The sequence below is a fragment of the Mobula hypostoma genome, chromosome 13, assembly GCF_963921235.1.
Source record: "Mobula hypostoma chromosome 13, sMobHyp1.1, whole genome shotgun sequence".
NCBI classification, from domain to species: domain Eukaryota; kingdom Metazoa; phylum Chordata; class Chondrichthyes; order Myliobatiformes; family Myliobatidae; genus Mobula; species Mobula hypostoma.
The window spans coordinates 34,424,907-34,441,659 of NC_086109.1; the positions used below are offsets into that span (position 1 = coordinate 34,424,907).

At 41.5% G+C, this 16,753-nt stretch overlaps 1 protein-coding gene across 2 annotated transcripts in view; it reads left to right on the top strand.

The window, feature by feature from the left end:
* The window catches only part of itpr3 (inositol 1,4,5-trisphosphate receptor, type 3), a 310,992-nt gene that overhangs the window by 113,382 nt on the left and 180,857 nt on the right, over window positions 1–16,753 (top strand). For both annotated transcript variants that reach the window (XM_063065549.1, XM_063065550.1), the window contains exons 5-7: window positions 14,826–14,984; window positions 15,917–16,015; window positions 16,505–16,588. In XM_063065549.1, coding sequence (XP_062921619.1) covers window positions 14,826–14,984; window positions 15,917–16,015; window positions 16,505–16,588 — 342 coding nt within the window. The remainder of the gene's footprint in view (window positions 1–14,825; window positions 14,985–15,916; window positions 16,016–16,504; window positions 16,589–16,753) is intronic.

The following is a 16,753-nucleotide window of genomic DNA, read 5'->3' on the forward strand; positions in this document are numbered from 1 at the left end:
CAAGAGAGAGGCATTGGAGTCAGTGCACTCCACTGGAGGTGTTGTGGATTTGCAACCAAGCTGGAGTTGGTGCTGCTCCCCAATGTTAAGATAAGCTGTATTGTGTTCGACTGCAGACTCCTGTAACATTCATGGACTCAGAGTCTTGGATGATATCTTGTTTCCTGTGTCTGTATTTTACTGATATCTTATGTGTGCTATAGGCTTCTTCTGCTGGGTGTGACTGTTGGTACAGGTTTCCCCCGCCATCCGAAGGTGGAGCGTTCCTATGAAACTGTTTGTAAGCCGGAATGTCGTAAAGCGAAGAAGCAATTACCATTTATTTACATGGGAAAAATTTGTGAGCGTTGGCAGACCCAAAAATAACCTACCAAATCATGCCAAATAACACATAAAACCTAAAGTAACAGTAACATATAGTAAAAGCAGGAATGATATAATAAATACACAGCCTATATAAAGTAGAAATACTTCTCTACAATCATTGCCTGCACTGTTCTCTGTAGCGAAAATCTCACGCAAGCGCTCTCGGCAAAAACACTCTCTCCAGTAACTTTTAAGCTATGAAGCTGCCAAATCATACCAAATAATGCATAAAAATACACAGCCTATATAAAGTAGAAATAATGTATGTACAGTGTAGTATCACTTACCGGAATTGGGAAGGCAGCATCGAGCACACTAATGATGGTGTGTTAGGCTGAGTCGTTGGAGGTTGGGGTGGTGCAGTGGACCCCAACCTCCAGGCTGCTGACCGATACCGATCCGTGAAGCATGCAGGGGTACAGTGGTAGCTGGGACACACCCAGCACAGTTGGCAATCGCCTATGATCTGGGCTGACAATTACGTGCCGGGCGGCACCTAATTAATTAGCTTGTTTATTGTGGCCTTTTTTCTTAAAGATATGCTGGATGCGTCCCGGCTACCGCTGCATTCTCCGTGAATCAGTATCTGTTTGCGGCCTGGGGGTTGGGGTGGTGGGACACTGAGGTGTCATCTGTTTCTATCAGGGCAGGCAGGTCATCTTCTTCTTTGTCTGTGGGCCTCGGTGCCGAAGGTCAAGGTTCGTCATCTGCTGTGGTTGATGTGGAAGACTTGAAAAATGACAGTATGCTTGACTGCTAGCCTTGCGCAGTTTTCTATCATACAGTTCTTTGTAAGCACTCACACCATCTTGCAAATATGTCCTAAACCGACGTACCCTTTCAAAATTAAATTCGTACTTTTCTGCAATAATTGCAGCGAAAATTTCACACAGTTGCTTCATTTTCAGTTTCTGGACGATTTCACTTTCGGTCCATTTGCTACTGCGTTCGGTTTTGATTATTATCCTTTCCTCTTCCAATTGCATCAGCTCTTCATCTATCAGTTTTTGGTCATAGGATGCCACAACCTCTTCAACATCATCTTCGTCAACTTCCACAAGCAAACTCACTTTGTCCTTACTTTGTTCACCACGACCGAAACGCTTAATTATGTCTAGTTTTACGCTAAGTGTAACACCCTTACAAGCTCTTTTAGGCTTTTCCGATACCTTAGAACTCATCTGGCAAATGGCTGCTCACAGGCACGTGTTAAAGCAATGCCGGTGAGAATGCCGTTCCGAATCCGGGGGAGGAGCAGCTGCTTGGGGCGCGCGCTGCTTTTTTTTCGCACACTACCTTTTATCACGCGCTGCCTTTTTTCGTAACAGTGAAAACACCTTCTGTTAGTGAAAACAAGTAACTAATGTAGGTCTTTCGTAACAGTGAGGTTTTGTAAAGTGAACGTTCGGAAAGCGGGGGACACTTGTATTGTGTTTTGCAACTTGGTCCCAGTGTAATGCTAACAACAGGAATTCTGCAGATGCTGGAAATTCAAGCAACATACATCAAAGTTGCTGGTGAACGCAGCAGGCCAAGCAGCATCTATAGGAAGAGGCGCAGTCGACGTTTCAGGCCGAGACCCTTCGTCAGGACTAACTGAAGGAAGAGTGAGTAAGGGATTTGAAAGCTGGAGGGGGAGGGGGAGATGCAAAATGATAGGAGAAGACAGGAGGGGGAGGGATAGAGCCGAGAGCTGGACAGGTGATAGGCAAAAGGGGATACGAGAGGATCATGGGACAGGAGGCCTAGGGAGAAAGACGGGGGGGGGGGTGACCCAGAGGATGGGCAAGAGGTATATTCAGAGGGACAGAGGGAGAAAAAGGAGAGTGAGAGAAAGAATGTGTGCATAAAAATGAGTAACAGCTGGGGTACGAGGGGGAGGTGGGGCCTAGCGGAAGTTAGAGAAGTCAATGTTCATGCCATCAGGTTGGAGGCTACCCAGACGGAATATAAGGTGTTGTTCCTCCAACCTGAGTGTGGCTTCATCTTTACAGTAGAGGAGGCCGTGGATAGACATGTCAGAATGGGAATGGGATGTGGAATTAAAATGTGTGGCCACTGGGAGATCCTGCTTTCTCTGGCGGACAGAGCGTAGATGTTCAGCAAAGTGGTCTCCCAGTCTGCGTCGGGTCTCACCAATATATAAAAGGCCACATCGGGAGCACCGGACGCAGTATATCACCCCAGTCGACTCACAGGTGAAGTGATGCCTCACCTGGAAGGACTGTTTGGGGCCCTGAATGGTGGTAAGGGAGGAAGTGTAAGGGCATGTGTAGCACTTGTTCCGCTTACACAGATAAGTGCCAGGAGGGAGATCAGTGGGGAGGGATGGGGGGGACGAATGGACAAGGGAGTTGTGTAGGGAGCGATCCCTGCGGAATGCAGAGAGAGGGGGGGAGGGAAAGATGTGCTTAGTGGTGGGATCCCGTTGGAGGTGGCGGAAGTTACGGAGAATAATATGTTGGACCCGGAGGCTGGTGGGGTGGTAGGTGAGGACCAGGGGAACCCTATTCCTAGTGGGGTGGTGGGAGGATGGAGTGAGAGCAGATGTGCGTGAAATGGGGGAGATGAGTTTGAGAGCAGAGTTGATAGTGGAGGAAGGGAAGCCTTACTCATTTTTATGCACACATTCTTTCTCTCACTCTCCTTTTTCTCCCTCTGTCCCTCTGAATATACCTCTTGCCCATCCTCTGGGTCACCCCCCCCCCGTCTTTCTCCCTAGGCCTCCTGTCCCATGATCCTCTCGTATCCCCTTTTGCCTATCACCTGTCCAGCTCTCGGCTCTATCCCTCCCCCTCCTGTCTTCTCCTATCATTTTGCATCTCCCCCTCCCCCTCCAGCTTTCAAATCCCTTACTCACTCTTCCTTCAGTTAGTCCTGACGAAGGGTCTCGGCCTGAAACGTCGACTGCGCCTCTTCCTATAGATGCTGCTTGGCCTGCTGCGTTCACCAGCAACTTTGATGTATGTTCCCAGTGTAATGCTGTTTTATTTGACTGCATTCATGAGAATTCACATATGGTTGAATGACAATTTTACTTGAAGTTGAACTACACTCAGTGACCACTTTCCTATGTATACCTGTACACCTTGTCCTTAATGCAAATATCTAATTAGCCAAGCGTGTGGCAACTCAATGCATAAAAACATGATCAAGACGTTCAGTGAGTGACTGTTCTGTGGGGGAAAATGTCTTGTTAGTGAGAGAGGTCAGGGTAGAATGGCCAAATTCCCAAAGAAAAAGGTGCCTAATGAAGTTGTCACTGAGTCTATATCAGTAATAATAAATATGATTCTTTGGGATGTAGGAGCTGTGGGATAGCTGCAACTCAAAGAACTACTTCTGCCATTAGACAGGATCGGGCGGGCAGAGACTGGTAAACTGATTACAAATGAGTAGCAGCAAAAGGAAAAGGAAACACCTTGCCCAAGATGGGGGGATGGGGCCCGGTGGTGGTGGGTTGTTACCACCTGTCAAATACCTGTTCAGTTTGTTAAGTCACAGTTATTTTACTTGCATACTGGGTATTAATAGCTGCACTGACCTGTTTATTGCAAAATATCTTTGGCAGCTTATATATTAGTGTGAATTTATTCTCCACTTTTTGCAATACAAACCATTAAATTTTGCTTCAGGAACAGAACACTGTGAATGGATTTGTAAAAGCAGACTTGCATTCTTATGGTGTCTTGTCAAACTCCAGAATGTCCCAGAGTATTTTGCAGCCGGTAAAGAACCATTGGCAACAACTGGTGTGATACAGGATTGAATCAGCCATGTAAACAGGGCATTACAGTCCAATTAAGGATAAAAATAATGTTCAGCACAAGGCAATCACTTTATCTGCATGAAATTTAAAAAACAAATGAAGAACTATTTTTTCTTAAATATCAATTGTTGATGAAATAGTTTACATCTAGCTCAGTCGGCTTATTAAACAAAAAGTTACAATATATCTCTGATCTTCCAGGATATATCTGTTCCTACAAAGAGATACATTTCTAGGTATCATTGCAGAACTGATATGGAAATGACTTAGTTGAATCCCAGAGTGGAGTTATTTACTGAATATGAGTTAACCTGTGGCTCTGTAACCAGGGGCTTTATTCTTGTGAGATGCATTGTGGCCGAATCTGTGGTGGAAACCCAAGACAGCAAACTGTGTAATAATGTAAAAAGTAAGTTTGTTTTGAGGTTCTTTCAATCTTCCTCGAAAGGTGTCTTGGCGAGCCCTTGAATTGCGTTGGCATAGAAGGCTGTGGGCCAAGTGCCGGAAGAAGGCTGAAGATGGATGGGTGCCCTCAGGTGGGAATGAACATGATGGAATGAATGGCACATTTCACTGTTATATGACTCCATGATCCCATCACACAAACCCAATGTTTCACACTGCAGTAAGTTGGCATGTGACGTAATGTTTGGTGGAGTTAATGGTGCCGAGGTAGTCTTGGTCTACAGAGTGATATCAATATGTTGGAGTGTTATCCAGATAGATATGAGATGGTTCAATTTGGAACTACTAGTGAGGATAGGACATATACCTTAGATGGTAGGGTCCTTGAAAGAATTAAGGAATAGAAGGACCCATGACCCAAGTCCAAATATCCAAGAAAGTTAACAATGCAAGTGGATAACATGGTTAATAAGGATTTGGGATGCTGGCCTTCATTTGTCATGGCATTGGATGAGTGGGAAGGTCATGCACCAAAATTTTGAAACTTTAGTTGGAGTATTGTGTGCAGTTCTGGTTACGACACTGAAGGAAGGATGTGAGGGTGCTGGAGAGGACGCAGAGGAGGCTAACCAGGATATTGAATGGAATGGAGCCTTCCTGTAATAAGAGATTAAAGAGGTTTGTTCTGTTCTTCTCTAGAGCAGGAGGGATGTGCTGCAGTTACTGTATATAAAACTAGTCCCCATATCAGAGATGGATAAAACAACTGGACGTAGGTTTCGGGTAAACTATAAGAGATTTAGAGGGGATCTTGGGGGGGGGGGGCGGCACTGTTTCACACAGAGAGTGGTGTGTGCCTGAAACACACTGCCAGAGTGTGGTGGGAGCAGAAACCCCTACAGAATTTAAGAGGAGTCTGAATGTTCACTTGGATAACCCAGGCATGGAAAGCAATCAGCAGAGTGCTAAAATGTGGAATTCATACGGAGGGATGATCATTAGTCAGCGTGGACTTGGTGGGCTGATTATCTTGTTTCCCTGCTCTATGACTCTGAAACCAGCAGTGCACAGCTTCTACAAGCACTGTGTGCTTCAGTTGTCCCAAGTAATAGACGGCCAAAGGCCTTCACACCTAACCAGTTTAGTGGTCGAAGGACTAATTGATGAGAACAGAAGTAAAACTTTATTCTCCTCTATACCCCATGTAGACAACACATTAAAAATAAATAACACACACTTTAATAGAGAAACTTATAATTAATAATGGAAAAATGTTGAAACGTTTCGCAACTCTTAAATGTGTAAAACACGGAAAAATACTGGAGGAACTCAGCATGTTTGGCAGCATCTATGGAGAAGAATGAACATCTGACGTTTCTGGCCAAGACCCTTCATCTGGATTGGGAAGAAAGAGGAGAGAAGCCAGCATAAAAGGATGGGGAGAACCCCCTGGCTTCTGCCCTCTTTCTTTCCAGACCTGATGAAGGGTCTTGGCTTGAAACATTGACTTGATTAGTCTCTTCCATAGTACTTGCTGCTTCCTCCAGCATATTTTGCATGTTGTTTCAGATTTCCAGCATCTGCAGTCCTTCTTGTGTTTTTAAATTTGTAGAATATTGAAGGACAAACCCTGTGATGTACAAGTAATGCATTTTCATAAGGAATATCACATACGGATAATAAATCCAAAATGCTCTGTCAGGTGAATGCAGCTAACAAGATTTGTACTGTAATTTTGAACAACTTCCGGAGAAAAGCCAGCGTGATCTTTCTGGACTGTTTTCCCTCTTGACCACTTGGGTGGTGCCTTGATTTTGATTTTGGTTGGGAAGATTGTTACTAGTCCATTGATTATATTCATATCATACCAGGTTACACCATCCACGTTTCACTTTTGGATTTTATACGTTATGACTACACTGTACTTATAAAACTAAATTCATTTCTGAATGGCAATAAATTTTAAAGCTGCTTTTTGTTTAGTAAAATATAGTGTGGATAATTAAGTATGATTTTATTTGAGGACTTCTTGCACTCTCGTGCCAAGGAGCTGTCATTTCCTTTCTGTTTCCTTCATCACCTATTTCTCCTTGGGAGCAATATGATGTATTCATTAATTAATTACTGACACTTCTGTGTTATTACTCACCAATAACATTCCTACAGAAGTAGTAACAGTTCTATCTCATTTTTTTCTTATCACGGTACATGACAGCATGCACCTGTTTGTCAGGAGCTGATTACTGCTGAAGTGGGAGGTGCAGGAATTTGAAATAACTGCTTGTCAATCACAGTGCAGAATAAAATTGAAATATTGCCTGTTTTAACTCTTTGGTGAGTGTTGAGAGTAATTTGCTTGCCTTTGCAACAGCAAATTATCCCACACATCCTCCTGTTGCACTGAAATTGTCAGTGACATTTGTAATATGCAAATATCCTAAGCCAGGCATTTGGTAGAAAAGAAGGGTAATGTGTTTCGGGCAGGAAGAACTTCTGCCCTACTCCTGATCTGTGCTGAAAATATATTTGTGGGAAGTTATATATGTTTAGGTTTGAACAATATTGAACCAATTTTTTTTTGGGGTTGTACAGCCCATGGCTAAAGTTTCACTATTCTGAAACTCAGCTTGTACAAATAAATGTTACAGTGACTACCCATAATTACAATGATTTGATTATTTTAATTCACTCTCTGTGAGGAGTAATATACTGTCACTTTCAAAATTGTATTGAGACATTATGTTGCATCTCATGATTACAACACAAGTTTGTGAACTGTAATCTATTAAAGCTCTCTTCTTGAAGTTGAATGAAACAAGTTAGCATTGTTCATAAAATGCATAATTTCTAAATCCTTCAGAACTCATTAGAGAGTACATTGATAGATCATTTGTCTGCTCACCCACAGTGCATTGCACATCACTTGCTGTTGAAGCCTTTTATTTGAAATAAAAATGAGTGGGCGGAGGTTTTAGAAAGACGCCAGTTAAAATTGCTTCAGATTTGCATGCCATCATGAGTGGGGATACAACAGGGCTGTGTTCTCTGTTACTGTGCTTTGAAATACATGAGGGAATTATTAAATGCTAACTTGCTCTTGCTTTTTTTGCTGCTAAAATCTATTTCTCTGCAAACATGCTTGACATAGGCTCACAGTAAATTTATTGTCAATAATCAGGCTATTCAAAAAAGAACTGAGATCTCTGCTCTTCTCTGTGAAGTGAATAAGATGGCATTTTGCTGATCATCCATTAACTTTTTCTCAGCTGCCAATTTTGCATTGAAGGTTCCATTATTTCTCACTATTCAGAAGCCAGACACAGTGCACTGTCGGTCTCCGATATTTTACTGCCAAATTAATGTCATAATATAATTTCACAGCAACATAAAAATGCCGCAAATGAACTCCTGAACAAGGCTGGACAATTTCTTAGGAAGAATAAAGTTGTGTAAGTTCATCAGTGACCTTAAATAAAGCCCACTACCACCACTCTCAGCACTCCAATCACCTCGTATACAAGCTTAAAAAGCTGCTTCTTTAACTGAGCTTCGTGCATGATATCAATCAGACTTACCTTTGGGAAAATAGAGTATTTACATTAACTGACTGGGTTCCTGTTAAGTTCATTCCTTGTGATATTTGGCCAAGTTGTAAATATAACATATTGATACTTTGATATGCCGAAGAATACCTTGATCGTCATGGCTATTCCTCGAGGTCGAGGATGATGGTCTTCGTTCTGAAGAAGTGGCCCACAGAGTGAAGACGCCTGTGCGTGTATTTGTTTAACGTGTACTTGATGTTGCACTCCAAGAAGCACACAATACTTCACAAATCAACCAACTGATCCCAATGGCATGGAAACCACGATGACCGGAGCTGATGGATTTGTTGCAGCCTTCATCCGCCTTCACAGCCATTGAGTTCGAAGTAACTTCATCTGTCTGTTCCACCGCTGAGGCCTTAGTTAGATTGTTCTTTGTCAGGGACCTCACCCTTGACCTTCCCGCCATGGGTGACCCTGCCAGGAGCATAGCTCCAGATGGCATTGCTCTCGGGATCACAGGACCACACAAGCTTCTCCACTGCAACGAGGTGACAATCCACGGAGAAGAATATCTTGAAACCAGCAACAGTAAGGGAGAGGTCTTTTCTGCTTAATTTGGAACATTCACATTAAAATGTTGCTGTCAGAGGATAGTGTCGTGTATTGAAATGGTAAGGTCAATTAATGTAGTTTGACACTTTTCAAGTACAGTGATGATGTCATCAGTCTGGGACAGAACTACATTTGATGTGAGGGAACATGGAAAGTGAGAGTGAGAAATAAAGGCACGTTCAGAGCATGAAGCATCGAGTCCCGATATATGCACTATCTGATTAAGTACTTGGATAGATTGCAAATGCACGACAGTGGCGACAGAGTTACAGGCTTTGCAAGTAAGTTGAACGTAAGTAATGATCCAACACTTACAATATTTTATGGAGCCAGCTACGCTAGGTCCGAGATGGACATGGTGGCTCAGCTCATTTGAACTTTACGCTGACGGTAAAGGGCTGATGGTGGACAATAACACAACAGATAAATACAAAACAAAGAAGGAGAGCACTACTTTTGCACCTTGCAGGACCAGATGTGCAGGATATATTCTCAACACTACCAAGCAAGGGACAGGTCACAGACAACGTTGTTGAATGCTCACTTCGTTTCCCAGGTCAATGCTACGTTAACCTGGCAGCATTTTCATCATCTTGCCCAAAAACAAGGTGAGACGGTTGAACAGTTCTTTACTCGCTTTCTGCAGGCAGCAAAAAACTGTAATTTTCAAATAGACATAGACAACCAAATCAGGGATGCCACTGTGGGAAAATGTAACTCAGACTATGTGCGGGGAAAACTACTGGAGAATATGCAGGGCCTAACACTGGCCCGTACACTGGAAATAGTAGAGGAACCAATGTCAGCCATGTCACTCCAAGCGAGACAGCTAGAGACTGTGTGCCATGTTTCACACTGTGAGGACACAACAGGTGGCAAAAAGAGAAGGGAAAAGCAAGTCTACTAATACAAATGAAAGGAAATACTACAGATGTGGAAACGCAGATCACCTGGGAAGAGATTCAAAGTGCCCAGCTCATGGACGGACATGCAGAAAATGCACTGGAGAGAACTACTTTGCAAGAATGTGCCAGACAAAAGGATTGAAGACACAAAAAGTGAACAATGTTGAGGATGAACAGAAGGAATTTGCATTTGTTGTTAATGAGACAGTCATCTGAAAAGGTTACTTTTTGTGCAGGTGGTGTAAATCTGTGCATGTTAATACAGTCAGGAGTCAGAAGTAACATACTGGGTGAAAATGTATGGGGAAAAAAAAGTCAGAGAAGATGAAGTGCCATTCATATATTCCTAAGCAAAAGAGAAAGCTATACCCATGTTCATCCAGCGCATCACTGGAGGTTGAGGGGGGGTTTGAATGTGAAATAGGTATTGGAATCTGAACAGACCAGCCAGAGTTCATGGTGATGAAATGCAATGGTGAACCACTCCTTGGTAGAGAAACAGCGACAAAATTGGGTGTGTTACAGATTGGAGAAAAAGTGACAGCAGTGTCAGATGTGAAAGAGTTACTTAAGCTGCAGTACCCAAAAGTGTGTGAAGGGGTAGGAAAGCTGAACGCTAAGGAGATCAGTCTGTACATTGATCCAAAGGTACAGCCAGTGGCCCAGCCATTCAGATGCGTAACTTACAATTTAAGGGAGGCTGTTGGGGAAAAAAACTGAACAGCTAATGAAAATGGACATTATTGAGAAAGCTGAAGGCCCAGCTCCTTGGGTTAACCAAGTAGTAACTTCACCAAAACTCAACAAGGATGTCAGAATGTACCTAGACATGAGAAGGGCAAATGAAGCAATTGGGAGGGAATGATATCCCATTCCTATTGTAGATGAGATACTACAGCGTATGAATGGAGCTGCGGTGTTTAGCAAGCTAGACTTGAAATGGGGCTATCACCAGCTTAGAACTAACTCCCAAATCTAGGGGGATAACCACATTTGCTGTGCATAATGGGGTGTATAGGTACAAGAGACCATTCTTTGGTGTGTCATCAGCCAGTGAGCAATTCAGCATGAGATAGCAAATGCTTTAGCTGGAATTGAAGGAGCTGAGAACATCTCAGATGATATGATTGTGCATGCGCTTAACCGAAAACTGCGTGATGAGAGACTGCATGCTGTTTTAAAGAGACTCAGAGTGTGGACTGACACTAAACCTGGAGAAATGTCAGTTCAACATGGACAGACTAGTTTTGATGGCAGTTCTCTTGTCACAGAAAGGCATCGGACCAACTGAGGAAAGAGTGAGAGCAGTACTGGAGGCTTGTGAATCACAAAACGCCACAGAAGTGAGGAGTTCAATAGGTCTTGTTGGCTACAGCCGCAGATTCATACCACAGTTTGCAACTCCGTCAGAACCACTAAAACAATTGACCAGGAAGGACACCCCAGTTCAAGTTCAGAGAAGAACAGAGCCGTGCATTCAAAACCCTAAAATAGGAGCTAGCGAGAGCAGGTTCATTGGCCTACTTTGATAAAGATGCGCCAACTAAAGTTATAGCAGATGCCACCTCAGTCGGACTGGGGGCAGTCCTCATACAGAAACAAAATGAAGAAATGGTACTTGTCTGCTATGTGAGCCACGAGCCATAGTCCCACAGACCATGAACAAAAATACTCACAAACAGAGCAAGAAGGATTCACACTAGTATGGGCATGTGAAAGATTTCATCCTTATTTGCATGGGAGAAAATTTGACCTGATCACAGATCACAAGCCTTTGGAGATGATTTATAGCACAACCATGCGCACGTGTTGAGCGGCGGCTCTTGAGATTGCAACCATACGCCTACGGGGTCATCCTCATGCCAGGAAAACAGAACATTATAGACCTACTGTTGAGGCTTCCGGGAGAGATTGCTCAAAAAGAAACACAAAAGTGATTCGGAGGAGTATGTCAGGTTCATAGCTGTGAGTTCTACGCCTGAAGCCCTGACAACACGAGAAGCGGAGAATGCGTCAGCCACAGATCCAGAGCATCAGGAGGTGCGTTAAGCCACCGTGAATAGACACTTTGAGAACTGTAAGGCATATGCACCCATTGTAAATGAGCTGTGTGTAGCAGGTCATCTTATCCTCAGAGGGACATGGATTGTGTTACCTAAAGCCTTGCCCACAGGAGCATTCGCTCTAGCTCACAAAGGACGCTTGGGAGTAGTGGGTACAAATCAGCATCTCAGAACCCAGGTTTGGTGGCCTGGTATGGATGAAGCAGCTGAGAAATACTGCAAAACCTGTTACGGCTGTCAAACTGTATCTGGACCCGACCCTCCAGAATCACTAAAACTGAGATTGTTACCAGATGGTCATTGGCAGGAGGTAGCCGTTGATTCGCTTGGACCATTACCAACAACCTATTCCATTCTAGTAGCAGTTGATTACTACAGCCGATTTTATGAATATGACATTTTGACCTGTACAACTGCAGAAAGTTATTGACAGTCTGGAGAACATTTTCAGTAGACATGGACTGCCCATATCTATCAAATCAGATAATGAACTTCAATTTAGATCTGAACAGTTCAAGGAATATTATGAGAGTAATGGAAAACAATATCAGAGGGGGCCTAGGCAAATGGTGAAGTGGAGCACCAAAATGCATCACTGATGAAAACGATTAGGATTACTCGAGCAGAAGGACTTGACTGGAAATGTGAACTGTGGAAGTATGTGACTGTGTACAGAAGTGTGGAACAGGCCACTGCAGGGACAAGTCCTGCCAGACTTCTCTACAACGGCTAAATGAGGGGGAAGTTACTAGACTTCAAGGAGTACGCACAGCAGAACTGAAAGTACGAGATTGGGACGCAGAACAAAAAGTAAGTTACAGGCTGTATGCAGACAGTCACAGAGGAGCACAACTCTCTACTGTAAAAGTTGAGGATGCTGTGCTTATACAGCAAGAAAACATGGACAAATTCACCACACATTTCAATACAACACCACACATGGTGGTGCGAAAAACAGGAAATCAAATGGTAGTTGAATCTCCAACTGGAATGCAGATGCAAGGAACACCACACATGTAAAAATAAAGTTCAACACAAGAGAGACTTTTGACAAATAGGAGAAAATTCAAGGATTTGACAATGAGGTAGTGCACAGGAGGACAATATGGTGGACAGTTACGGATGAGCTCAGGTTTACAGTGTACAAAAGCCATTAACAAACATTGAAAGCAAACAGAAACCAGTAGAAAGAACTCAAAGGGTTAGAAACAACCTCTAAGTGATTTTGTATTGAAGTAGAGCTTTAAGTGGAAGGTTTTGAAACAAGGAAAACTATTGTAAGTTGAAAATGAAGTTTTTTGTTCTAGAGTAAATAACAAGAGTGCTTAATCAAACAATATATTAACAATATTACTCAAATATTATTGAAAAATTAAATACACTACAGTCCTCCCTGCTTAGCTACAAACTCCTACTCCTACTCAATATAGAATGCATCTCAATTTAGAATGCCATCCTTGAACACTTCTGTGGCATCATCCAATAACTTGCTTAATTCGCTTTCAGTTGACGTTTTTGTAGGGGATGTGGCAAGTCCTTAGCTGGATACCTGCAAGCTTCAGTTTGGTATCTTTGAAATGCCATTCAGTCTCATTTGTGGAATGAGTGAAACAGCTGAGCCAGTGTCCAATTCCATTTTAGTTATTTTGCAGTTCATTTCTGGTGTAAGCCACATTGCTTATCTACTGTAAGTTTCATGATGTAAATCTCAAGGCGACTCAATCCTGTGTCACTGTCATCAGATTTTTCATCAACAGCATGCAGATTAGTGCTGTTTTTGAAGCTGCAGCTTGAATTTTTATCCTTATCTCTTTCCTGCAATGTCCTTTTATTTTTATCTGCCTGATATGTTACGATCACTTCAATTCAATCATCTTTGCTGAAATAGACTCCCTTTCCTGTTAATTCTGCTTATGAAACCTAAAGCATTCTGCAATCAACAATTATTTTGGTTCTAAATGTTCCTGTATTACTTTCATGATATCAGCAAAGCTCATTTCTGCTGGTTTGGTTGGAGCAGTTAAGAATAATGTATGCCTTTAAATCCAATACACACAGCAAAAGTGGTATTCACAACTCATTTACTATTTCATTTGCTTCAAAATACTGCTCAATCCTTTACAAAATCCAGTTTTCTCTTGTACAATTCAATGTATCTGTCTTTCCGGTATAGCAGCCATTTCTGCTTTTTGTTTATTATGATTATTATCAACTGGTACTCACTGCTTATTATCCTGTGAATTTGTCCATTTCCTGCCTTTTAAAAAATTTGACGATTTCTCACTCTCCCTTCCAAAGGGATATGTGTTGTGCTGCTCTTTTTAAACCCTAGCATCTCGCAGTGCTTTTTTCACAAACTTGAACTCGCTGCACTTCAACAAGTAGGTAGTCACATCAGGTTTGTTTAAACTTCCTCATTGCTGCTGTTATGTTTTGTAACTCTGAAACATAAAACTAATTGCAAGAGAAACAAGGGAGTCTGGAATGCGAGTCAAACATTTTTACTTCAAGCAAGACACACATGTATGACATATGCCATTTACGTGTTCTTACATATAACCCACAGTGCATGATTTAAACAGCAAAGAATGATCAACCAAACAATATTTTTACAATATTACTTAAATGTTACTAAAATGTTACACAACAGCTACCAAACCTGAGCTTCCTGAACTGAAAATTGGAATTAATATTGACAAACATTTCAAGAGTTCTAACTACATTTGTTAAAGTAATCTATTTTGAAAACTGAGATGTTAAACATCAAAAATGATTTTGTCTCTTTTAGTGACTTAGATTGCTTGCACACTAATACTCTTCCAGAAAATTCTCACTGTACACCAGGAAGATAATAACCAGACATGGGGAATATAATAAGCAGTTGAGAAACACATTTTGAAAGCTTAATTATTTTTTGGTTCATGCAAATAATCAAGAAAGGTCATTTTAATTGATGGGACAGGCTGACTGGTACGGAAAGGGGATTATTACGAAACAATCTGGTATTTTGTGGTAATTTTACCAGCTACTGTGACATTATTTAAAAAGATCATGTTTGCTTCATTTCCCAAATGAAATTCATTGTTGACGTTGGATGAGTTGAGCTGAAGGGCTGTTTCTGTGATAACTCCATAACTCTATATGTTTTTCTTTTCAGCTGCTGCATATGAAAAGCAACAAATATTTGACAGTGAACAAAAGACTACCAGCCCTCCTGGAGAAGAACGCTATGCGAGTCACCCTGGATGCCACAGGGAATGAAGGTTCTTGGTTATTCATTCAGCCATTTTGGAAGCTACGAAGCAATGGAGACAATGTAAGAATTACCACAATAGGGTTAAATACTGACAGCAAAAATATAAATGTTGAGTACTTATATTTTTCAAAATAGCCCAATACTCCAGGATGATGTTAGACAAGAAAAGTTCTTTTCTTCACCACCACCTTCTTTCCCAGTTCACTCCGTCTTCACTAATAATGATGAACAAGGGAGGCATTAAGTACGGAAATCACCTGCTTTCTCAGTTCACTCCCCCCTCACTGCTAATGATGAGCTTCTCTCTGTCACACACCCCATTTTCTTCTTTGCATGTTTTTTATTCTCCTAGCTACCGTCACGATCTTCCCAAGTTCAATGTATCCCTAAACTCATCTCCCTGGTCCATTAAACTTTTAACCACCTATAATCTGTTCCTGGTTACTCTTCTGGATGACCTTACCTGAAAGTATTTTCAAAACTGGTGTTCGCTCCTTCACAGAACCCAACCCCCACCACTTGATCTGCCAAAGCTTCCATCATGATAGGGAGTGGGAAACTTCTCTATTGGAAATGTGAAAATGATGAAAAAAGGGAAGAGAATTCGAGGAAGGAATGGAGATTAAAGGAAGTGTGTCATCCTACAAAAGAGGCAAATCTCCCAAACTCTGCCATAGTAGCAGTTTGTTTCTTGTTACTTTTGCTTACCTGTGAGAAAGATGAGTCTTTTGTGTTCAACAGGAAAGCAGGCAGCTCCCTGCTTTCTTAGAATTAGCAAGTCTTTGAAATCTAAACAGGATACAGTGTTTTCAGGATCTTATCTGCATGTCTGAAATTGAATCCTTTCCCAAATAATGGTGGGTGATAAAATCAGGATATTTCAGAAATGCAAATATTGTCATAACAAATGATGTTTCAAAGTTAAAAGTTATTTTTAAATTTTAAGGTGACTCTTTAAATGATATGTATCATATGTTAACTCTACGTTTCAGGTGGTGGTTGGAGACAAAGTAGTGTTGAATCCAGTCAATGCTGGACAGCCATTGCATGCAAGCAATTATGAACTTCTTGACAATGCAGGCTGTCAGGAGGTAAGAGCCCAGTAGAAGAAGAAGGTTGCAAGGAGAAAAACAAGGAGAAAAGAACTAATTCAACAAGACTGTGAAAATAACCAAAAGACAGAAATAGAGAATGTAATTTATGCTGAAAGAGAATTAAAAAATGCAGAGGACAAAGAATGGTATTTATAAAGATCAAAACAAGTTTAGAGCACCTATTTTGTGTAGGAGTTCCATTTTGTAGTTGCTGAACTGTATTTTGTTCAGTTGAAGGGTTCTATGGGCATAGAAACAAATGTGTTAGACAATCCTCTCCACCTCAAGAAATACTTGCTCAAATATGAATATATGTCAGGATAAATTGTATTCACCTCTATTAACAATGCAACAAAGAATACATTTATAATCATTTTAGAAATGCTAAAAGAAAGTTATTTGTTACAGCAGATAGTTGATAGGTTGTCTACAGAAGATATTTGTTTTCTCTTCAATATTATTCCATTTTTAAACTTCCAATTCTAGGTAAACTCTGTGAACTGTAACACCAGCTGGAAGATAAATCTCTTCATGAAGTACAATGACTACATGGAAGATGCTTTGAAAGGGGTATGAAATAATAGCTTAATGTATTGCTGATAGAAAATATTGATAATGTGTAGGCCATTAAGGTAGAAACTCTGAGCACTAAACCTTGGACACAGCATGCTAAGAACTACTTTTATTTAACGTCTGTTAACTTTACAGGGCTATTCTGAAGTTTACCTAAAATGG